At 41.5% G+C, this 21,492-nt stretch overlaps 1 protein-coding gene across 2 annotated transcripts; it reads right to left on the bottom strand.

Annotated features, from left to right (window-relative positions):
• Positions 1–1,098: 1,098 nt before the first annotated feature.
• Positions 1,099–7,220, bottom strand: GPR151 (G protein-coupled receptor 151). Of its 2 annotated transcripts, XM_072955440.1 has the most exons (3): positions 6,640–7,220; positions 2,313–2,442; positions 1,099–2,093 (listed from the first exon to the last, which is right to left on the bottom strand). In XM_072955440.1, exons 1-3 carry the CDS (start codon positions 6,664–6,666, stop codon positions 1,135–1,137), a joined length of 1,116 nt encoding a protein of 371 aa, XP_072811541.1. In that variant the 5' UTR covers positions 6,667–7,220; the 3' UTR covers positions 1,099–1,134. The 2 variants fall into 2 exon arrangements, with proteins under 2 accessions (XP_072811541.1, XP_006204549.3); XM_006204487.3 differs by having other exon boundaries at positions 1,099–2,442.
• Positions 7,221–21,492: the final 14,272 nt, after the last annotated feature.

The raw sequence follows: 21,492 nt of genomic DNA, 5'->3' as shown, positions 1-21,492 counted from the left end.
ATTCTTAGCCAAATTCTCTGTCTTGTGCCCCTTGAATTTTCTCTTTTCCCTACTAATTTCTCTGTCTCTCTTTCTCTCATTACTCTTGATTATCTTTATAACTTAAAAGCTCTGAGGTATTTTAAAAGTTGAGCAGGATTCCCGTTCAATGTTATGGGTGAGTTTAATACTCATTTAACAAGATGACCATCTTTATATTTGAGGGTTACCTTTGTGAATTAATACATAGGTTTTAAATCATAGCTTCTGGTTTATCTTGAGAGGAGATGTTGGGAGGAACAGACTGCTTTCAGCTTGTCAAAGAGTAACTGCCTCCTGCTACTGTTTTAGAAGAGGAGTTAATTGGGAAGAGAAAGAAGGATAGTTTTTAAGTTCTTTTTCCAAATTAGAATATAGAATGTCGTGCTAAGCTACTAAAATCCCCAAAGTTAGAAACTGAAGGCTCACTGCCGTGCTTTAAAAAGAGGCAGGTTTTAGTATAAGATGAAGTCTGAATTTACTTAAAACTTAGCCAAAATAAGCCATGGTTCGAAATTAGCCCAGAATTAGAATAAGGTGATGTTCCTTATTCTGCAAAATTCAGCATGGAAATTCTGTATGGATTTTCATTAAGTAACACTTTTTAAGCACATGAAGGTAACTCATTAAAATGTATATGTTCAAGAAAAGTCTCTTTATAGTGGAAATAGATTTTGAGCTTTGGTTGTGTGAAATAGTTTGATGGGTGAAGCTAGGGTTAGCAGGTTCAGGAAGAAACTAAAGGTAAAGAGGTTAGCCTTTGACAGATAAGCCCTTCTCCAGCTCGTATAAGACTGATGCTAAGGGGTACCTAATAAAACAGCCACTGGACGAATGACAGAAGAGCTGGCCTTTCTAATCACTTGTGACAGAAACAACTTCATACAACACAGTTAAATCTTAGGACAGCCAGGTTATAATTCTGAAACATAATTATTACTCCTAATAGGATATTCTACTTACCAAATTGCACATTTTGAAAATGCAGGCTGTGAAGCATTTTTGTAACTCAATGGTAATAATTTTATCATGTATCATATGGCAAAGTCAACAATATTGATAAGCAACATTACAAATAAATACACTAATCGCAATTTGTTTTGCTATGAAAGTCATCTATTTATCACAATCTCCTGTCTCTTGATCTTCATGTTCCCAGGGGATAGGGTCATTGTCCTGTACACAAGGGACAGTGTCCCTCTCATGCCAAAACTGCTCTACATCAGGGAGGATGGGATTCTCAATCTTCTCTTTGCCGGAGGAGGGAGAGCCAGTTTTCTCTTTCTCTGGTTTGAATGTTGGGGATTCTGGAGATGGAACACTGTCAGGAAGGACCTGTGAGTTACCCGCTGGTGTTTCCTGAGGCTCTGAGGCAGTCGGATGTTTTCTGGTTATCATCCATTTCCATAAGCTTTTCAAGACTTCCTTGAACTCCTCTGACATCACTAGGAAAATGAGAGGATTTGCTGAAGAGATGGAAAACATGAAGACTTGAGACAGGGCTATAAAACCTTGTGGTGGGGCCGGGCCTCCAGCCTTTAGATGCCACATCCACAGCCAAGTTACCCATTCAGGGAGCCACAGAATAGCAGAGGTGACAGCAATGCTCAGCAGCATCACTGTGAGTTGCTTTGAGCGCATCTGGTTTCTAAGATTTTGAGTCTTAGTTCCTCGTTTCTGACATTGGCCATATGCTCTCCAGAAGTAAAAGCTGGCAAAGAGTAATGGCAGGCAGAATACCAGGAGAGGGTAGAGCTTACCAAATACTGACATGAACTCTTCGGCCACAGCAGGTACATCCATGAGGCACATTTCCACACCTGCGTGATGCCTGGTGGTGCTAAAAAGCCATTCTGGCAGGGGTAGCAGGCTAGCCACAGCCCAGATGGCCGCCAGCACCGACCAGATGGTGCAGTTGTGGATACTTACGTGCTTGGCTGGGTCACTTGCATACATGAAACATACTTTGGCCACTGCAACGATTGTCAGGCTCTTGGCTGCCATGCATGTATGGATGAACCAGTCAGAGGACTTGCAGACAAACCAGCCGAGGTCCCAAACACCTTTGGAGTATGCTGTAGCTCGGACAGGTGCAGAAAACAGCAGGAGAGAGAGATCAGCCAGGCTGAGATTCAGAATCAGGGAGTGGATCATGGATGGCTTTCCCCTCCAAGCACTGTGAAGGAGGATACCAATCACACACAGGTTCCCCACGAAGCCCACCAGGCAGACAGCCACCAAGAGAGCTGGGACTATGGTCCTCCAGTCCTTGGAGTCCGAGGGCAGGTACCCACCGGCAAAGTGGAGGTGAGCAAAGGACACGTTCATGGTGCTGGAGTTGGAGTCTGCCGAGGCAGCTGTCAGCATCCCCTTTTCCATCCAGCTCCTTGCAGAGGTTAGCTTCTCTGTCTTTCTGCCTGGGCTCTTTTGCGTAGGAAATAAATACGTCAGTGTCAAATGACACCTCTGGACCCTCCCCTTGCTTATTTCCTGAGAGCAGACTGTGGAAGAAGGTTGGTTGCTAAGCTCTTCTCGCCTTGTGTGGTATACCTTGGCTGCTCTGACTGACAGGCAGCAGGAATGCATGGTTGCTGCTCATTAGCAAGTCTAATAAATTGTCAGCCCTGTGGAATAAAAATAACCACCCCAATATACCCATCAATGATAAACGAGGAGAGCATACATGTAAGTGGGGTATGTTCCTGGGGGCTCAATACTCAAGCCAGTCAAGGCAATTCTTTTCAAATAGGTGTTTCTTAATCTTGACTGTGTTCTGTATCTCTACAGTAAACACATCTTAAACAACCCAGTTCTTTTAACATAAGCATGCATCAGAATCACCTGCACAGCTTGATCCAGGAGGTCTGGACAAGGGCTCAAGAATTTGCATGTCTAACAAGTTCCCAGGGGCTGTTTATAAGTGGGTTGGGGGACCACACTGTTCTAAGAACCGAGGGTGCTCTTCCTCCCTGTGTTCCCTCTCCCCGCCCTGCAGAGATAAGCTTCCTCTTCTTTTACTCAACCCTCGCCACCACTTCATCCCCATCAACACCTGGCTGAGATCAAACAAACAGAGCTGGATAATGAAAAAAAGGTGCTAGAAAGAAGTGGTATTAAAAAAATAATTCTAATTAGGGATTACTGTAAATTTAGTCTACTATTGTGAATTTTTTATAGATTTTTGCACACTGCATTTGAATGGGTTAACATACTAATAAGACTTTAAGACAAGTGATAGTGATGAAAGCCACCAAATGATGAATTAGGTTTCTTTTCAGAGAGAATTCCTGAAGGATATACTGAGGTGAGAAATAAAAGAAAAATAAACAATTTCTGTGCAGAAGGCATTTAAGAGATTTTAAAGAAAATGACATTTTAAAGTTGGGAAAAGAAAAAATTATTGGATAAAATGATTCTAGAACTTTGAAATTTTATAATGGGAAGTGGAAAGATACACTGAAGGGGATCAGAGGAGCCAGAATGGTCCAGGGAAAAGGGTTTGTGGAATTGAAATGATTATGTGTCCTACTCTGTGGCTGAATCAGAAATGCTTAGTGTCATTTAGTGGAGATTGTGCTGGGCTGGGGGTCTGACCTCTGAGTTCTGATACTTGACTCTGCTTTCCTCAGTTATTCTCTGGAAACTAAGAATAACATTAAAAAATTCCTCAAAGACCCAGAACTCAGCCAATAAGTACTGACTCAATAAATAAGTACTCACTACTGAAAGCCACCAGTGGTGCTGGATTTCCTTTTCTGTTTTCTTTCCCTTTCTCTGGGAAGTGGTTGTACTTATGAAAGAGTAAACTGGGGTGACATCTTATCTCAGCAATTTACAGTAACCCCCAGTTAGTGCTGCGGACAATGAAATATCCTAAAATCTCACTAGAACCACTTCTGGTGGTAAAGAGGCCCCACATCACCTTACAAGGAGTGGGGATATATGCAAAGAAATACCTTGAGTGTGTCGACTGAAATAAATGCACAACCTAGGGTTTTATTCGGTGGACAACTCTGAGGACTCAGCCCGGGTTGACAGCCTCTCAGACCTCTCAGATCGCTCTGAGGGACTGCTCCGAAGAGGTAGAAGAGGAGCCAGGATATATAGGAGTTTTACAACAAAGACCAGGAAGTTGGAACATTAAAAGATTACTTCTTAACTGAAGAAAACCAGGTATCTCAAGTTAAAGAATGTAGTGCTTTTCTATGTATGGGAGGGAGCAATTTGGGCTCATTGAATTCACTCCTTTGACAAGCACCTAGCCATCTAGGGCCAGTATCCTGTCCTTTCTTATTCTGAGTCCCTTCAGAGCGCACCATTGTGAGCGGCTGCAGAGGCCAGGCTGCAGGCTTATCTTCACTGTGGAGTGGCGGCAGCCACTGATGACTTGATGGTTTCAGCATTTTTTGTTCACTAGTGTTACTTAGAGCAAATGAACGTTTTGTGAATTACAGGCTACGATCAGCTAGTGCTACCTGATGTACATGGAAGAGATCAGTTCAGAATCTGAAAAAAAAATACTACTTTACATGATGGCTTATAAACGTGGGATGCTCGAGGTTCCTAAAGATATAGAAGACAAAAAGCTAAAGAAGTTTAAGAAGGCTTCAATAGCATAGGAATTTGATATTTAATACACTCGAGAGAAACTAAAGACTGCCATGTGGTTCTCCCCAAACCTATTGAAAGTGACTCAGGGAAGAAAGCCCCAGTGCTCCAGTTGGAGACAAAGCATTTGGCCTGAAGGGCTGGAAGATGGAGTTTCCTATGTTCTTATGGAGAATATTTATTTTAACTTTTTATTTTGAAATAATTACAAACTTATAGAAAAAAATGCAAGGATAGTACAAAGAATTACCTTATATACTTAGTTCAGATTTTCCAATTATTAACATTTTGTCACAATTGTTTCTATACACACACACACACATATACACATGAACACACTTACATATATGCATATACACATACGTATTATTTTCTGAACCATTTGAGAATTGGAAATTAATTTTTGAGTTTTCTTCCTGGGAGAAAATTCCAAGTTCCAGCATCCTGAGTCTCCCGTCTTCCCACTGTCCTTTCTCACAGTCTCTCCCTGGCTCGCTCTCTCTCTCTCTATGTATATGTTGCCTCTGACCCCTGGTTTCCTCAGCTTGGAAATGAGCTTTAAGCATGGTTCCTCTACTTCCACACGTGCTTAAGATACTAGCAACAGTGTAGCCACCAGCGCCAAACGCCCCAGCTGGGTCTCAGACTACCTTTCCTGACAGGGACATCCACCATCCATTGTGATGTTGTCAAGAAGTAACTCCCCCAGGAATCTGAGAAAGAGTGTTACAATAATGGAAAATCTGAGCCACAGGCTTTAAAAAAACAAAATTATGTTACCAGGGACCTCAGGCAGCTTAATACTCAAAAAAACCCAGGCAAAGTAAATTAGTAGCCAAGCTTTTAATTGGCTTCTGATAAAAGCAGAGCTAAGTGTGAGCTCTCCCTAAGACTAGGGAAAGTTTATCTTATAGCTCAGTTCCAGGAAAGAGTGATTAACAACAACAATCATTTACTGAGTGAGTCCTAACTTCCGTGCTAAGTGTTCTATGCCCTGAATCCTCATGACAGCTCCTTGAGTACTATTACTACCTTCTTACAGATGGTGACATGAGGCATAGACATGAGTAACTTGCCCAGGGAGAGCATGTAGGTCACACAGCTAGTTGATGAAAGGGTTAGGATAGAGATCCCCATGGGTCTGACCCCGGAGCTGGGGTTCCAGACCTGGTGCTCATAAGCAGTAGGCTATCCTGCCCCGCAAAGGAAGTTCTGGGATGCCCACTGTTCTCCAAGGATTGCACTTGTGAAGCTGGTATAAGTCACTTCAGCAAACACTGGGACTATAAAGCTCAAATATTTTTCTTTTTGTTTTCTTTTTTCATTTCTTCTTTTTGGGGGACCTGGAATCCTAAGTCTAGAATGGGAGCTGGGGACCTGATATACCTGGGTCTAGGAGGTTAAGTGGGAACCTGGAATACTCTGGGTCTAAGAGAGAGCTGGGTGCTTCTGATATCTGGGTCCAAGAGAGGAGCTGGGCATATGGGATCCCTGGGCCTAGAGTGGGAGCTGGGTATCTGGGATCCCTCGGTCCTGGAGAGGAAGTGGGCACCTTGGGCCCCTCGGTCCTGAATGGGAGTCGGGAGACTGAATGATGCTTATCTCCAGGGGGGAAACTGAGCGCCTAGGATCACAGCTTGGAGTTCAGCTCCAAGGATTTTATGTGAAGCAGGTGTGGGGTATGGAATTAGAGTCTGGGAACAATTGGTCCTAGAGCTTTGAGTTCGTGAGGGGAGCTGGTTTCATGAGTTCTGGAAGAGAAGTGGGGTCTCTAGATCCCTGGGTGGACAGAGAAGCGGGTACAGGGGTACAGAGCCCCTGGGAACCGCGGGTGGGAGAAGAGTCCCTTTTCTCTAGGAGCTACCATCGAGGTGGCGAGGCGAACCAACAAGGAGAGCAGCGATAACAGAGCCACGGGAATACCGGCTGAGGATGCCTTAAGGAGAAGCACCTGGAGCCAAGACACTGGGGAACAGCTTGTTCCAATCAGAGACCGGAAGCAGTATGGCTTACTTCCGGTCTCGGGGAGTAAGTGCTCATGCTCGGGCCCTCGGGCTCTGCGGCTGCGGGCGGAGCTCCGGGAAGGGCGAGTGGGGCTGGCGCGGCTCCGGCGCCGTCGGCGGTCTCCTGTGGAGCGTGCGCGGCTCTGTCTCCAGGGGCGGCGGCGAAGTCAGCCCTCGCTTTGGCGCCGTCTTCACCGGCCCAGCAGGCGCTCGGCCCTGAGACGCGGTTGGTCCTGCCCTCTGTGCTGAAGGCCTTGCGCTCCCGAAGCTTCCTTTCTCTAGTCCTCTGACGGGGCTCGTTTTTTTTTGTCCACAGTTCCTCGTTGCTGAGGGGCCTCCCTGAATGGCGTGTTCCATTATCCGGTGTCTTTGGAGGGTCGTTCCAGGCAGCAGGCGCCAAGCTGAGTGCCCGTCCGTCTCTAAGGTCAGTGTTGCGAAGGTCTGGCTGAGTCCGAGGGGCCGCTGCTGCAAAACAGCCCCTTCCTCGGCGTCCTGCTTCTGCGGTTGGTTAGGTAGCTGCTGAATCCACTGTAGGGAAGGTGATGGAGGAAGACGGGTTGTGCTGTTCGTTACAGAGTGGGCGTCAGGTGTGGAAACATAGATGATTATCTTGTGTTATTTAACGTCAATAACCATCTATTACGCATTTACATACGTCTCCAGACTTGGCGGCCATCCTGTGTGTTTCAAATTCCACAAACCGGTAGCCGGGAGACCTGAACTTTGTCCTTAAAAATGAGACTGTTAGATCTGAAAGTGGCCCTTTTGGATAGTCTGTGTCACAACTTTCCAAATGTGGAGGTAGATGCTCAGAAGATGTAAATGACCTGTTGTAGGTCATTGTTTCCTTGGTATCTGGGCACTAACTAGCTGGAATCCAGGAATCCCAGCTGCCAGGTGAATGCTTTTTGCTCTTCATAATGTCTCGGCGTTTTTTACCTTTGTTAACAACTTGTGTGTGTGTTTTTAATTTTTTGTTAGTTTTTTTTTTCTTTTAATGGGGGGAGGTAATTAAGTTTATTCATTTATTTACGTAATGGAGGTACTGGGAATTGAACCTCGGACCTCATGCACCCTAGGCATGCACTCTACCACTGAGCTATACCCTACCTCTACCCCCAACCCCCCGAACTTGTGTTTTGACCTTACAGAAGATGAAATTTGGAAAGCAAGAGTATGGTAAGAAGAAAAGGAGGTAGCTGCATTGTGCCCGCTTATGTAGAATTTAAAACTTTCTTTTCTTGGGAAAAAAAAAACCCCAAAACACTTCTAGTCCTATTAAAACACAGCTGTGGTTGATTTGATGATGTATGTTCTTTTATCTCTTTTCTTTGTGAGAGTTTGTTTCCTTTTTACGTTGTTATAATGCAAATTATAATTGTGGCTCTGATTTTTTGTTACAACGTAATGAGAGGCCTTGATCATCCAAAACAGCTCTAGAGAGAACTGTCTGAGGGATTGATTTCCCCACAGTGAAGGCAATTTGCTTGTTGTAGAAGCCACAGTCCTAGGAGAACCGCAAGTAAAGGGCTAATATATATATTATATATGAGCCCCAAATGGTTACAGTCATGCTTTAGATGTAATCAGTGCAGCTCTGGCTACGGCTGTTTTGTTTTTGTGGGATACAGTTTGCTCTGGGTTCTTATTGAATAACATGTTCTGTCCTCTAGAGGAAAAGCACGTTGTTAGGAAGATTTTATTGCTTTGACCACCTTGTACAGTGAATTCTTCTGCGTTTTGTTTTTTAAAGAGCTTTATTCACATACCACACACTTCACCCATTGAAAGTACAATTTGGTGTTTTTGTTTGTCTGTGTTTTACTCTTGGTACGTTCTTGCCCATCCTGAGTGGCTAGTGTAGATGTGATGATGGATACTCTCCTCAGCACCGACTAGAGCTATTTCCATGACTTGACTACCGGATCCAGCAGGTGGCATGGCATCGTCACACATGATTCAGACATCTCAGGACTGGATGGGCTGGGGAGGGAATGTGCAGAGTTCAGAGATCCCCTGTGAACCAGGTCTCCTGGGGGCACACTGGGAAGGAGAAGACCTCACCCCAGAGCCTTGACTCTGCCCTCCTTTTTAACATGGGAGATGCAGCGCTTCTGTTGGTAGGTTTTGCCGTTCATGTTTACTCTTGGGAGGAAAAAAAGTTAAAAAGATTTTTAAAAAATCCCCGATAATGAAATATTGTATTGCAGATCTTGGAGAGATGTTTGGATGGAGGGACAGGCAGGCTGGAATTTGATTTCAGATATTTCAAACTGGGTACAAAATATTTGTCAATTAACTTTTCTGCTGAGTGCACCAAAACAAAAACCTTTACCACTCTTCAGTCCCTTTTTGCAAATCTTTGTAAGTTCTGGAAATTCTTTAAGTTTAAAACTTTTCTACTTTAGGTGTTAGTTTACCTGTTGCTCAGTGTTGTAATTGAGACATGGAGATATGCAAGTTTTTAGTTATTCTTGTGAGGTCAATGATTTTTATCTTCACAAAATTTTTTTAAATGAGGTAAAAGAGAGAAAGTGCCCCAGAGGTTTTGACTTGCTGGTCATTGCAAAACTGGTTAGTAGCTGAGCTGAGAGAGACCCTGGATTCCTGATTCTGGTTTCAGCGTTTCCCACCAGATCAGCCTCCCACTGGGACATCAGTCTCTTGAGAGATGTTTTCAGGTATTCTGTACTAGTTTATTGTTAGCCCAGCTGTGGAGGCTTTAGGTGAGAAAGCATTTCCTTGCTTTTTCTAGTTTCTAGGTGCCACCCCCATTCCTGGCTTATGCCCCTTCCTCTATCTGCAAAGGCAGCAACACAGCATCCTCCCCTCCCGCCTCCTCCCCTCCGCTTCCATCATCACCTCTCTTCTGACTCCACCCCTAATGCCTCCTTCTTATAATAGATTCTTGTGATTACATTGGGCCCACTGGATAACCTACTCATTTCAAAATCCTTACATTAGTTTTTTGTATCTCGTGTTCGGGTTTAGCCCAGTCTCATAATTACATTTCTTTTGAGCATACTGCTACATTTGACAATTGTTTGGTATCAAATATCATTTGAAGAATGGTTGTTTAATGCTTTAGAGAATGCTTCTGAAAAGGATGTGCGTCTGTGGTGGGAGATAATAGTAAAACAGTTTCAGGTGTAATGGGTGAAGCAGTTGAAATTTGTAGATCACTGAGTCCTCATCTTTGAAACTGTCTTGGGTGTTGGTTAGCCGACAGGCTGCCCTAGAGAAGGGTGTCCGTGTGAAAGAACTCTTCAATCATTCAGTAAAACAATGAGGATATTCTAGACATTCTGGGAAAGTAAAGGAAGTAGGACTAAGGTTCTGTCAAGTCTTTGGAGCTATTCTGGGAAAACATCATGCACTTTGGCAAAAAGATCATCTGTAATGTTGCATAAAACTATATACCATTGGAAGTGTTATAAAGAAGGTACCAAGTTAATGTTATGGCCAGTGATGTTCACACTTAGTTTAGCTGTGGAAAACATTCTTTCAGATGAAATCATAGGCAGAAGCCCGATAACTGACAGATAAAAGGGGAGCTGTTCTGTTTGAAGCAAGTGTTGGATGGAATCACGGTACCATTTTCCAAGGACCCCCCTCATTTAATGCTGTGGCCTGTGAGGTACTTCCCTGAAACTCTAGGGAATATAAGTCACTGACAGAATCTGGAAAAGGGTTTAAAAGCTGAGAGGCAGGAGAGTTCCCGGGTTTCTGAGGGAAGGCTGCACAGGAAATGTGAGATGTGTTACTTCCCAGATACCTCCATATGCATATTTTCAAATACATTTTATACACATAGATAATTTTTTTGTATATATATATTTATTGAAGTAGTCAGTTTACAATGTGTCAATTTCTGGTGTACAGCATAATGCTTCAGTCATACATGAACATACATAGATTCGTTTTCATATTCTTTTTCACCGTAAGTTACTACAAAATACTGAATATAGTTCCTTGTGTTATACAGTATGAACTTGTTGTTTATCTACTTTATATATAGTAGTTAGTATATGCAAATCTTGAACTCCCAATTTATCCTTCCCCACCCTGGTAACCATAAGTTTGTTTTCTATGTCTGAGTCTGTTTCTGTCTTGTAAATAAGTATCTTTTTTTTTAGATTTCACATGAGTGATACCATATGGTATTTTTCTCTTTCTGGCTTATTTCACTTAGAATGACAATCTCTAGATCCATTCATGTTGCTGCAAATGGCATTATTTTGTTATTTTTTATGACTGAGTAGTATTCCATTGTATAAATATACCACAGCTTATTTAATCCAGTCATCTGTTGATGGACATTTAGGTTGTTTCCATTTCTTGGTTATTGTATATTGTGCTACTGTGAACATTGGGGTGCATATATCTTTTCAAATTTAGAGTTCTCTCTGCATATATGCCCATGAGTGGGATTGCTGGACCACATGGTAAGTCTATTTTTAGATTTTTGAGGAATCTCTGTACTGTTTTCCATAATGGCTGCACCAAACTACATTCCCACTAGCAGTGTAGGAGGGTTCCCTTTTTTCCACACCCTCTCCAGCATTTGTTTGTGGACTTTTGAATGATGGCCATTCTGACTGATGTGAGGTCAGTCACCTCACTGTAGTTTTGATTTGTGTTTCTCTGATAATTAGCAATACTGAGCATTTTTTTCATGTGCCCATTGGCCATTTGTATGTCCTCATTGGAGAATTGCTTGTTTAGATCTTACGCCCATTTTTGGATTTGATTGTTTTTGTTAAGTTGCATGAGCTGTTTATATATTCTGGAAATTAAGCCATTGTCAGTCTCATCATTTGCAGATATTTTCCCCCATTCTGTATGTGGTCTTTTTGTTTTGCTTATTGTTTCCTTTGCTGTGCAGAAGCTTGTAAGTTTAATTAGGTCCCGTTTGTTTATTTTTGCTTTTATTTCTGTTGCCTGGGTAGGCTGCCCTAGGAGAACATTGATGATTTATGTCAGATAATGTTTTGCCCATGTTCTCTTCTAAGAGGTGTATAGTGTTGTCTTATGTTGAAGTCTTTAAGCCATTTTGAGTTTATTTTTGTGTATGATGTGAAAGAGCACATGTAGATAATTTTGAAAGGATACTATGAGATGCCATTGTAAATTGGCTTTTTCTTTGTATATTATGTCATAAGTAACTCTGTGTTATCACCTGATCTGCATCTTTAAAATGGTGGAAGAGCATTCTCTTTTAAGACAGGGAGAAGGGGGCACCCTTAGGATGTCCTGTCACTGATCTCAGCCAGACCATTCCCAACAACCTTGGGTATATTTTTTACTCAGAACCAGCCAATTATTTTTAAGAAAGAGACTTCCTTGTTCATAAATGCCAAATGACACTGGAGATCATTGAATTGGCTTTAAATCTTACTCCTGTCATTTGCATTCCCTATGTTGTGTTGGCACAGGGATTACATGGGTAATTGAATCATGATGAGCCTTTGAGTTCTTCATATCATCTGATATTTTAAGGTCTTTTCACACTCAGTCTTGAGCATTCCGCTGCATGAAGTAACAGACTCAAGGTTACATGACTAGTAATGATAGGCCTAGAATTTCAGCCCAGGTAGTCTGGCATTTGAGCTCCAAAGAATTAATCTGTCTCCAGAATAGACTTTCTTTCCAATAAGTGTAGTGCTAGGTAATGAGTTATCAAAAGGAGGTATGGGATCATGAATGGTACAAAATGTGTATAATAAACACTGTCTCTCTTTCTCATATGAAGTGGTTATTCTTCCCATGATGACCAGAACCTAGGCATCTCGCCATTGTGGTCCCCTCTCAGCAGCAACACTGATTTACTGTAAAAATAACTTAATGACCTGGTGAAAACTCTTCCACATACGTCTTTATGCATATTTATAAGTAAATGAGACACATATGTGATTTTGGTTTAAAATTTTTTTAAATTTATTTTTTATTTTATTTTTAATAGATTTTATTCTTTTAGAGCAGTTTCAGGTTCACAACAGAATTGAGCAGAAAATACAGAGAGTTTGAACATAGCCCTCCCCACCCACACATACATATTCCCCTACCCTCAACATCCCTCATCAGTGTGGTATATCTGGTACAGTCAGTGAACCAACATTGGCACATTATCAACCAAAGTCCATAGTTTACATTAGGGTTCACTGTTGATGTTGTACATTCTATGGGTTTTGACAAATGCATGGTGACATGTAGCCACCACTACAGTATCCAGAGAATAATTTCATTTTCTTAAAAATCCCTTGTGCTCCATCTGTTCATTCCTCCCTCCCTCCCTCCCCCCAAACCCCTGGAAACCACGACATTTTATTGTTTCTGTAGCTGTGCCTTTTCCAGAATGTCGTTTGGTTGGAATCGTACAGATTGTAGCCTTTTCAGACTGGCTTCTTTCATTTAGTAATATGTCTTTCAAGTTTCTCCCATATCTTTCATAACTTGATCTCTTTTTTCTACTGCACATATATTTTAAAATTTACATATATTTACTGTTCATTGTTTCTAAGAACATTGAGAGCTTTAGCTTTTTAAACTTAAATAGTTATCAAAGGAATAAAGCAAACCACAAAATAAGAATTAACTCAAAAAGGTACCTACACCCAGCTATTAACAGCAACATTATTTGTAATTGTCAAGATACGGAGGCATCCTAAGTGCACATCAACAGTTGAATAGATAATGAAGATGGAGCATATATATATATATATACACACACACATATATATATACATATATATGTAATGGAATACAACTCACCTATAAAAAGATATTTTGCCATTTGTGGCCCTTCATTCACTTTTTTCTCAAAGATTTTTTAAGAATTAAATTTTTACTTATTGAAATGTAGTTGAATTAACAATGTTAATTTCAGGTTTACAGCAAAGTGATTCAATTATACATATACATATATATTTTCAGATTATGTTCCATTATAGGTTATTAGAAGAAATTGAATATAGTTCCTGTACTATACAGTAGGTCCTTGTTTATCTGTTTTATATATAGTAATATGTATCTGTTAATTGCCAACTCCTAATTTATACCTCCCTTACCTTTTCCCTTTTGATAACCATAATTTGTTTTCTCTGTGAGTCTCCTTCTGGTTTGTAAATAACATTTGGTTTTTTTTTTTTTTGATTCCGCATGTAAGTGATGTGATATATGTCTTTCTCTGACTTACTATGTAAGAATATTTAATGATATGGAAACTGTTCACACATTCTGTTAAATAGCAAAACTGTATGGGTAGGATAATTGCATTAAAAAATTCAACGAAATAGCTACTATTATTCCTATTTGACAGAGAGGCATAGACCTCCTGACCAAGTTTGCCCAAAGTCACGTGGCTAGTGAGTCAAAGAGGCAGGATTGAAACCTAGGAGTTAGATTCCAGAATTAGGCACTTAGCCACTTCATTGCATGCCCTCTGACCAAGACAGACTCTAATTGAAAACAGTAGTATGGGTTAGCTTTTCTTACTTGTTTTTCAGATTTATTTTTTAAAATTTATTTTTAATGAAGTATAGTCAGTTTACAGTTGCATCCAAAAAAAAAAAATGCCTAGGAATAAATCTGACCAAGGAAGTAGAAGACTTACATGTGGAGAACTACAAAACATTGACTAAGGAAATTAGAGATGACTTAAAGAAATGGAAAGATATCCCCTGATCTTGCATGTATGTGATTTTGAATAAGATCCTACTAGATTCCATCACGAACAAATCCATTTTCTTTCTCTTGGGTAATAGGTGTGATACCATTGCTTAAGAGACTTTATGTCCAAGATGTGTGTGGAGGTGACCTATGGATTAAAGAGTCCAATTATAATGTATCTTTAGAGTTAACATTCTGTTTCTTAGAATCAGACAAATTCTTAGTTTTCTTGTCTTTCATAAACAGGCACAGTTGATTGTCATAAAGCCTCTGCCGAGGCCGAATAGTTCTCACTTTCATGTCACTTTGGCACACTGAATCATGACTGTTGCTGTTGGAATTGTTACGTTTGAGACTTAGGCTTCTGGTCACCACCTGCAATTTAATTTTGCCATTTCCCATCCATTTTTAACAATAACGTTCCTGTAGTCACACAGTGCCACAAGGCCACCAAGACTGCTGCCTCACCTCAGCTACTGATGGGCAGGCAGCGCCCCCTTGTGACAGCTCCAAGCACTAGTTCAGCTGATGCAGAAAAGAGTGAATCTGGTGTTTGCGGGGCATCAGTGACTCAGACAAAATGTAAGTTGAATGAAGCCTAGGGACTAGTGGTAAATGGGACATGGGTGAAAAATACTTTTAATTAGGATAAGCATCTTCGGATGGAGACAGAGGAAAATGAACACAGAAATTAAAAAATGGTTAAAGATCCCCGTGAAGGGAGGTGTACAATCTCCCTCTAAGCTGTGGATTGAGGACTAGCAGCCTGGGTACTGTTTGGGAGCTGGTTAGAAATGCAGAGTGTCAGTTCCCACTCCAGGCCCTGGAATCGGAATCTGCATTTAGCAAGGGCCTCAGATGATTCATCTGCAGGGTTCAGCGTGAGAAGTGCTGGTGTACAGTGTGGTGGAAGTGTTTGGCCCATGGACTTAAGACAAACAGAAGTAGGTTGGAATTCCATCTCTGCCACTTACTACTTGTGTGAACTTGAGCAAGTAACATTTCTGTGCCTCAGTTTCCTCATTTGTACATCCGTCACAGGATTATAGTTGTGCAGCCATCACCACCAGTATCACCACCATCATTGCTAACCATTAATGAGGGCTCACCACCCTCTAGGCACTGTTCTGAGTGCTTTTTATTAATTCATGAATGCGATAGCGCAGGCTACATGCCTGGCCAAGGGTGAGCCTCATCGAATTAAAAAAAAAAAAGAGGGGCTAGGATTATTATAATCACTATAAAACATGGTCTTTAGCAAAGTGGGATGGTAGAATTCCTCAGTTAAAGCGAAGACTGTAGGTTTGGGGAGTGGGGGTGGGATGTTAGGTCTGCTGGAGCTTTGAGGACTGAACTCTGAGCCCCAGACCTGCACTTTTTAGTGATGCAAAGAGGATTCTTTAAGATAAAATCAATTTTCAGAGAGCTTGCTTAATCTAGGAAGCAGAAACAAAACTGTTTAAAACAATGGTTCTCAAACTTTTTGGTCTGGGAGGACCCCTTTACCCTTCTAGAAATTGACCCCACAGCGCTTTTGTTCATGTGATTATATCTATCAGTATTTACCTTACTATAAACTAAAGCTGAGAAAAATTTAAAATATTAATTCACTTAAATGAGGCAGTAATCACCCCACTACATGTTAACATAAGTCATATTTTTATAAGAAATAACCATACTTGCTAAAACAAAAAAATTTAGTGAAAAAGTGGTATTTTCCCCATATTTTTGCAAATCTGCTTAATGCCTGGCTCAATGGAATAGAGCTGGACTCTTTTGCTTCTGCCTTCAGTCTGTGGAGGTATCACTCATCATGTAGCCTCTAGAAAACTCCACTGTACACTCAGGAGAGAATGAGAGTGAAAAAGGCATGTAATTTTTTAGTATTGTTGGAAAAGAGTTTTGATCTTGTGAACCCCCGAAAGGGTTTCAAGGGACTCCCAGGAAACTGGGAGTTTAAAGATTAAAGTACATTCATTGCAAGCAGATATATGTAGTTGAAGACAAACTGTTTTTCTACATTAATTAATTGCTTAAAGGGGCAGAGCTCTGCTGGGGTCCCACGCTGTACTTGAAATGCATGAAACAGAATTTCAGCAAGAATGATAAATCTCAGTCTTTGCTAGTTCCAATTGGTCTTACACACCTGTGGGTTTTATCATATTCCCACAGGAGTCTTTGATTAGGTGCACTTGGCAATTACCTCTAGACTTCTTGTTCGGCTGCAAAAATTGACATTTGTATTCCTTAGCTATTCCTGCTGCTGGTTGGGAATGTGATGAATTTGCAGGGTGTAATCAAAGCCTTGCTTTCTTGTCATATTTTGTCTATTAGAAGAGAATGGTGGTTAAAAAAAATAGAGCAGAAATCTCTAATTGAATATATATATAGTTTTTCAAGTTAGAGTTGTTAAAAGTATGTAACGTTTGGAGTGGGCTAGGATAGCTTTGCATGCAGACTGGGAATGTCCTATGAGGCAGTGATTTCCCCTGCATGGAGGGTTGCACTTGGCGGCAGCTCAGTGACAAAGGGCCTGTTGTTTTGGTTCCTCTGGTGGGGACTGAGCACCCTGTTGTGACACAAGTTTGGCCTCACCATCTTTGGGATGGCTAAGCGCAGTGTAGCTCGCAGAAACTTGAGGACCAAATCAGTGTGCTCTCATCATATTCAGGACTATGGTGGGAAATTAGTTCAAACACTATATTGGGGGAAAAAAATTAACGCTTTGTTATGTAAATAAATAATTCTGAATTCTCTTCACAAACTGTACTAAGAGATATTTGTATTTGTTTAAAATGGTGGTTTGTTAAAATCAAATTCAATTTGCATTTCTTGAGTACATATCATCTGATGCTGGGAGAAGGTCAGGAATTTTTGTTCTTTTTGTCTGCAAATAGGTCAGCCACACAGAAAACATTTTCTACAATCAATAGGCCGGAATAATTTGTTGACTTCATGCAGTTGCATAGAATTGCCAGCAGAGGGCGAGAGACTAACGTACCTTGCTGATAATACCGATGAGTTGTAACTTGTGTGAATTCAGATACCTAAGTTGTGTGGGTAGGGGAGGAGGCGTTTGGGAGCTGGAGAAGGGTTCTGGGTTGGACAGGACCCGCTTGTACTCGGTTCTGGCTGATGGTTGCCTTGTGAAAGAAAGCACTAGTGTTGCCAGGTTGGATTTCTCAGAAGAAGAAAATACTCCAGATTTTCCTTTGAAACTTTCCGATTTAAACTGATTGCTTAATTTTTTTTGAAGCATCATTCTGGTAAAACAAACAAACAAACAGCCAGTGTTCTAAGTGTTCACTAGTGGGCTGAACTTGACCTGTGGTCTGCTAAGACCTACAGAATCCCGGGATTATAAATGGCCCAGACTTAATTTGTCTTTTTCTGAAAGGACATTTCTATACTACTTCTTTACCAGGGAGGAGAGTGGAGTATATAACAAAGGTAGGGTGGCTTTAACATTTCAGGGGAAAGTCATGCCAGTCTGCATTGGCGTAAAAATTTCAAGGTGATAAGACATTTTTCTTTTGGAATCCTGAGAGAGGAGTTGGCCTTTCCTGTTAGATAAGAATTCTCCAAGTAACAAATTACTCTATTTATAATAATATTTTAAATAAGTACTTATAACAAATATTTACAATAAGCTTACTGCTGAAGGAATGACCATACATTCCAGGTTTTGAGGATTATTTGACTGCCAAATATCCCACCTCATTGCCCTGTAACTACTTCCACGCTTATCAGGAGGGTGTCTTACTTGTAATTTGGGAGACGTTGTGACCCTCCAGCTGGTGACCCAGGTCCAACCCTCAGGCTCTCCTGTGATCTCCTCCTAAGAGGTCTATGTGCATTTTCCTCTGGCTTCCCTCCAGACCCTTCTTTGTCATTTTTCTCCACATGACAACCAGAGTCATCTTTTGAAAACTCAAATTTGATTGAGTTTTTCCTGTTCCGCGTTCTTCCTTGTATCCTTGAAATCCTCCAGTGACCTCTTACTGCTCCTTAGGTTAAAGATAGAATGTCCCATGCCCATTTCTCCTGATTTGTCTTAACCATCTCCTCCTCCTTGCGTCCAGCCACCGTAGCCTTGTAATTACCATGTTTTCTTCACCTCACAGCTTTGGAACAAAACTATTTTAAACCTCTCAGAGAGCTTTAAAGTTATTGTTGAAACCACAGGCAGCAAGTTCTATGGAACCTGAAGCACTGAGGAAGGGTGGTGCAGACATAAGACTGTTGAGTTAGGGTTATTCTTTATCTTTTACTTAGAGACATAAGGGAAAAGGACAGAGAATGTTGACAAACTAGGAACCATAAAATTGAAGTTAAATATGTACTGATAATCTAAAAAAATCAACTTTCTATTGATAAAATAATCTTTTGGGGAGGGTAATTAGGTTTATTTTATTTAATGGAGGTACTGGTGATTGAACCCAGGACCTCATGCATGCTAAGCACGCACTCTACCACTGAGCTATACCCTCTCCCTAAAGTTGAATTTCTAAGTGTTCACTTAAAAAGGACAAAGAACTTGGCAATAATATTCAGTGGTTGGCTTGAATAAGTATCTTCCAAGGATTGGAGACTTGTAATTTGAAAGCTACTTGTAAGGAAATCAGCATTTTGTCAAAATGTTTGTTGAAGAGTATTGTTTACCAAATTTGTGATATTAGGCATAGGCCATTAATTTACTGATGTTCCTATAATTCACATAATATATTTACAGATAAAATCAAAGATTTATTTTTATAAGTTTTACAAAAATATATATTTAGTGTTCTGTCCACCTCCCTGCTTCCAGTGGTTTAGATCAGCAAGGTCCAACAGCACTTTCTGTGATGATGGAAATGTTTTCTGTTTGTACTGTCCAATATGAAATGTGGATGGTGCAACTAAGGAACTGGATAGTTCATTTTATTTTAGTAAAAATAACCACATGTGGATATTGGCTCTTGCTATAGTCTCAATGTCTGTGTCCCTCAAACTGATATGTTGAAATCCTAGCTCCCCAGGTGATGGTGCTAGGAGGTGGAGGTGGAGTCTTTGGGAGGTGATGAGGTCATGAGGGTGGAGCCCTCATGAATGACATTAGTGTTCTTACCAAGGAGACCCCCACACAGCTCTCTAGCCCCTTCTGCCATGTGAGGATAGATTGAGAAATTTGTGATCAGAAAGAGGGCTCTCACCTAACCATGGCTGGCACCTTGATCTTGGACTTCGAGCCTACAGAACTGTGAGACATACATTTCTGTTGGTTTTAATCTACTTGGTCTGTGGTATTGTTATAGCAGCTTAAATGGACCAAGACAGCGAACAGATACAGATTACTTGGTTGTTATGTATCTGAAAGACTGTCCTCCTTCAGTATTAATCTTTGCAAGTAAAAATACATGGGTGATTCTGATAGATTAATTTCAAAGTACCATATGACCTCTATTTTTCATAGGGTTGGAATGTTAACCCTATGAACAAGCAGGGTCCCACTGCCTGGGATTTTTTTTAATATGTCATCAATGTTTAATATTCTGAAGATTAAGTAAGAAAATCAACAAAGTTTTTTTATGTGACTAGGTTAATTTCCTCTGAATTCTTTTTTTAATTAAAGTACAGTTACAATGTGTCAATTTCTGGTGTATACCACAATGCCATTTCCTCTGAATTCTTCTGCCTGGGATATTTTCCTTTATTCCCAGCCCACTTGTACTCATCCTTCAGATCTTGTTGGAGCATTGCTTCCTCTGGGAATCCTCCCTGATATTTCTTTTGTGATTGAGTCTCCCACGAACAGCACTGGTCTCTCTCCTTTACTAGAGCTCACGAGTGTGTTGGAGGGAGTGATGCAGAGACAAAGGAGAGGATGATCACTCCAGAGACGACAAAACAGCCTTAGGAGCAGCACTTGCTTTGGGAAGTGGGGAGGGGCTGGGGGATCTGACTCCATGGTGGGGACTGGCCTTAGGGAGGAGGGCAGTTCCTTGCTGTGGAAGAGGGCAGAAGCGGCAGATGGTGCAGACACAGGATTTGCTATTTGGAGGGGGCAGATCCTGTTCTCTTGATTGCGGCTAGTAAGTAGCAGGGGACAGAGTGTGGAAGGTTTGAGAATTAGGACAAATGAAGACCTGTTTACTCTGAAACAACACCCGCCTGCCCAGTCCAGGCTTCACAGATGTGGGCAGAGAGGAAGCTGATGGTTGCACTATTTAAGTTTGGGATTTGGCCAAATCTGAGAGTAAATGAGGACAGAGCTGTTGAAATCCGGGAGGGTCACTTTCCATTTTTGCCCTGCTGTGATCCATCTGGGATTTCTTGCTGATCTTGCTAAAAACCTGAAGTTGGTGAATGTGAATTGAATAGGAACTTAAAGTCTTAGTGACATACCCCAGGTGCTCCTACACCTGGCTAATTAGCTCCCCATCTCTCTGGTATTCGGGGCCAGCAGAGCTTGTAAGCCAAGCTTTTCCCCAGACTCTTTGCTGACACAGGATGGAGGTGTATGGTGTCAGTCAGCACCCGAGGAAATGCCAAAACAGCATCATCTCTGTCACATCTGCATGTCTCCCCCCTGACTGAGAGATACTGCTCGCCAAAGAGAAAACAATTCTGACAGGCAAAGTAATTGAACCTAACTTGTGCCTCTAGAGTCTGATTCCATTTCTCCGTCTAACGACGACAGAGCCCCACAAATACCTCAGCTGGGATTTGTTTTTCCTGGGAGGGAACGAGGCGTATTGCCTGCTGGATGGTTTCTGGTGGTCAGTCCACAGGTGGTGCGTCTGTGCTGGGGGTGCCCAGCTGACAGCCCAGGTAGGAGCTCTCCAGGGAGGTGGTTGCTGTAATGGTCCAGCTGTTCTCTGGCTGCAGTGGGCGAGCGTGGTACAAAGCAGCTCTGGCTCACCTGAGGCCCTGAGCCCTGCCAGCTGCTGCTTCATCAGACTCTTTCTCTTTTTAATTTAACATGTTTCCCCCTTATTTTGAAATCAATTTTTAGATGTACAAACACATGAATGAATTCCAGAAAGTTAAATATGAAGGAGCTTTGTTTTCCTTGGACTTCGCTCTGTAACAGAACCCCTCCCCTCTCTTCCCCAGAGATGATCACTGAAATCAGCTCAGTGTGTATCTTCGCAGACTGTTGGATTGGTCTGCTGTGCTACTTAGGATTAGATTTGGCTGTGTGTGATAGGGAAAC

Source organism: Vicugna pacos, chromosome 3 (genome assembly GCF_048564905.1).
Source record: "Vicugna pacos chromosome 3, VicPac4, whole genome shotgun sequence".
NCBI lineage: Eukaryota > Metazoa > Chordata > Mammalia > Artiodactyla > Camelidae > Vicugna > Vicugna pacos.
This window is presented reverse-complemented; position numbering and strand designations above follow the sequence as displayed.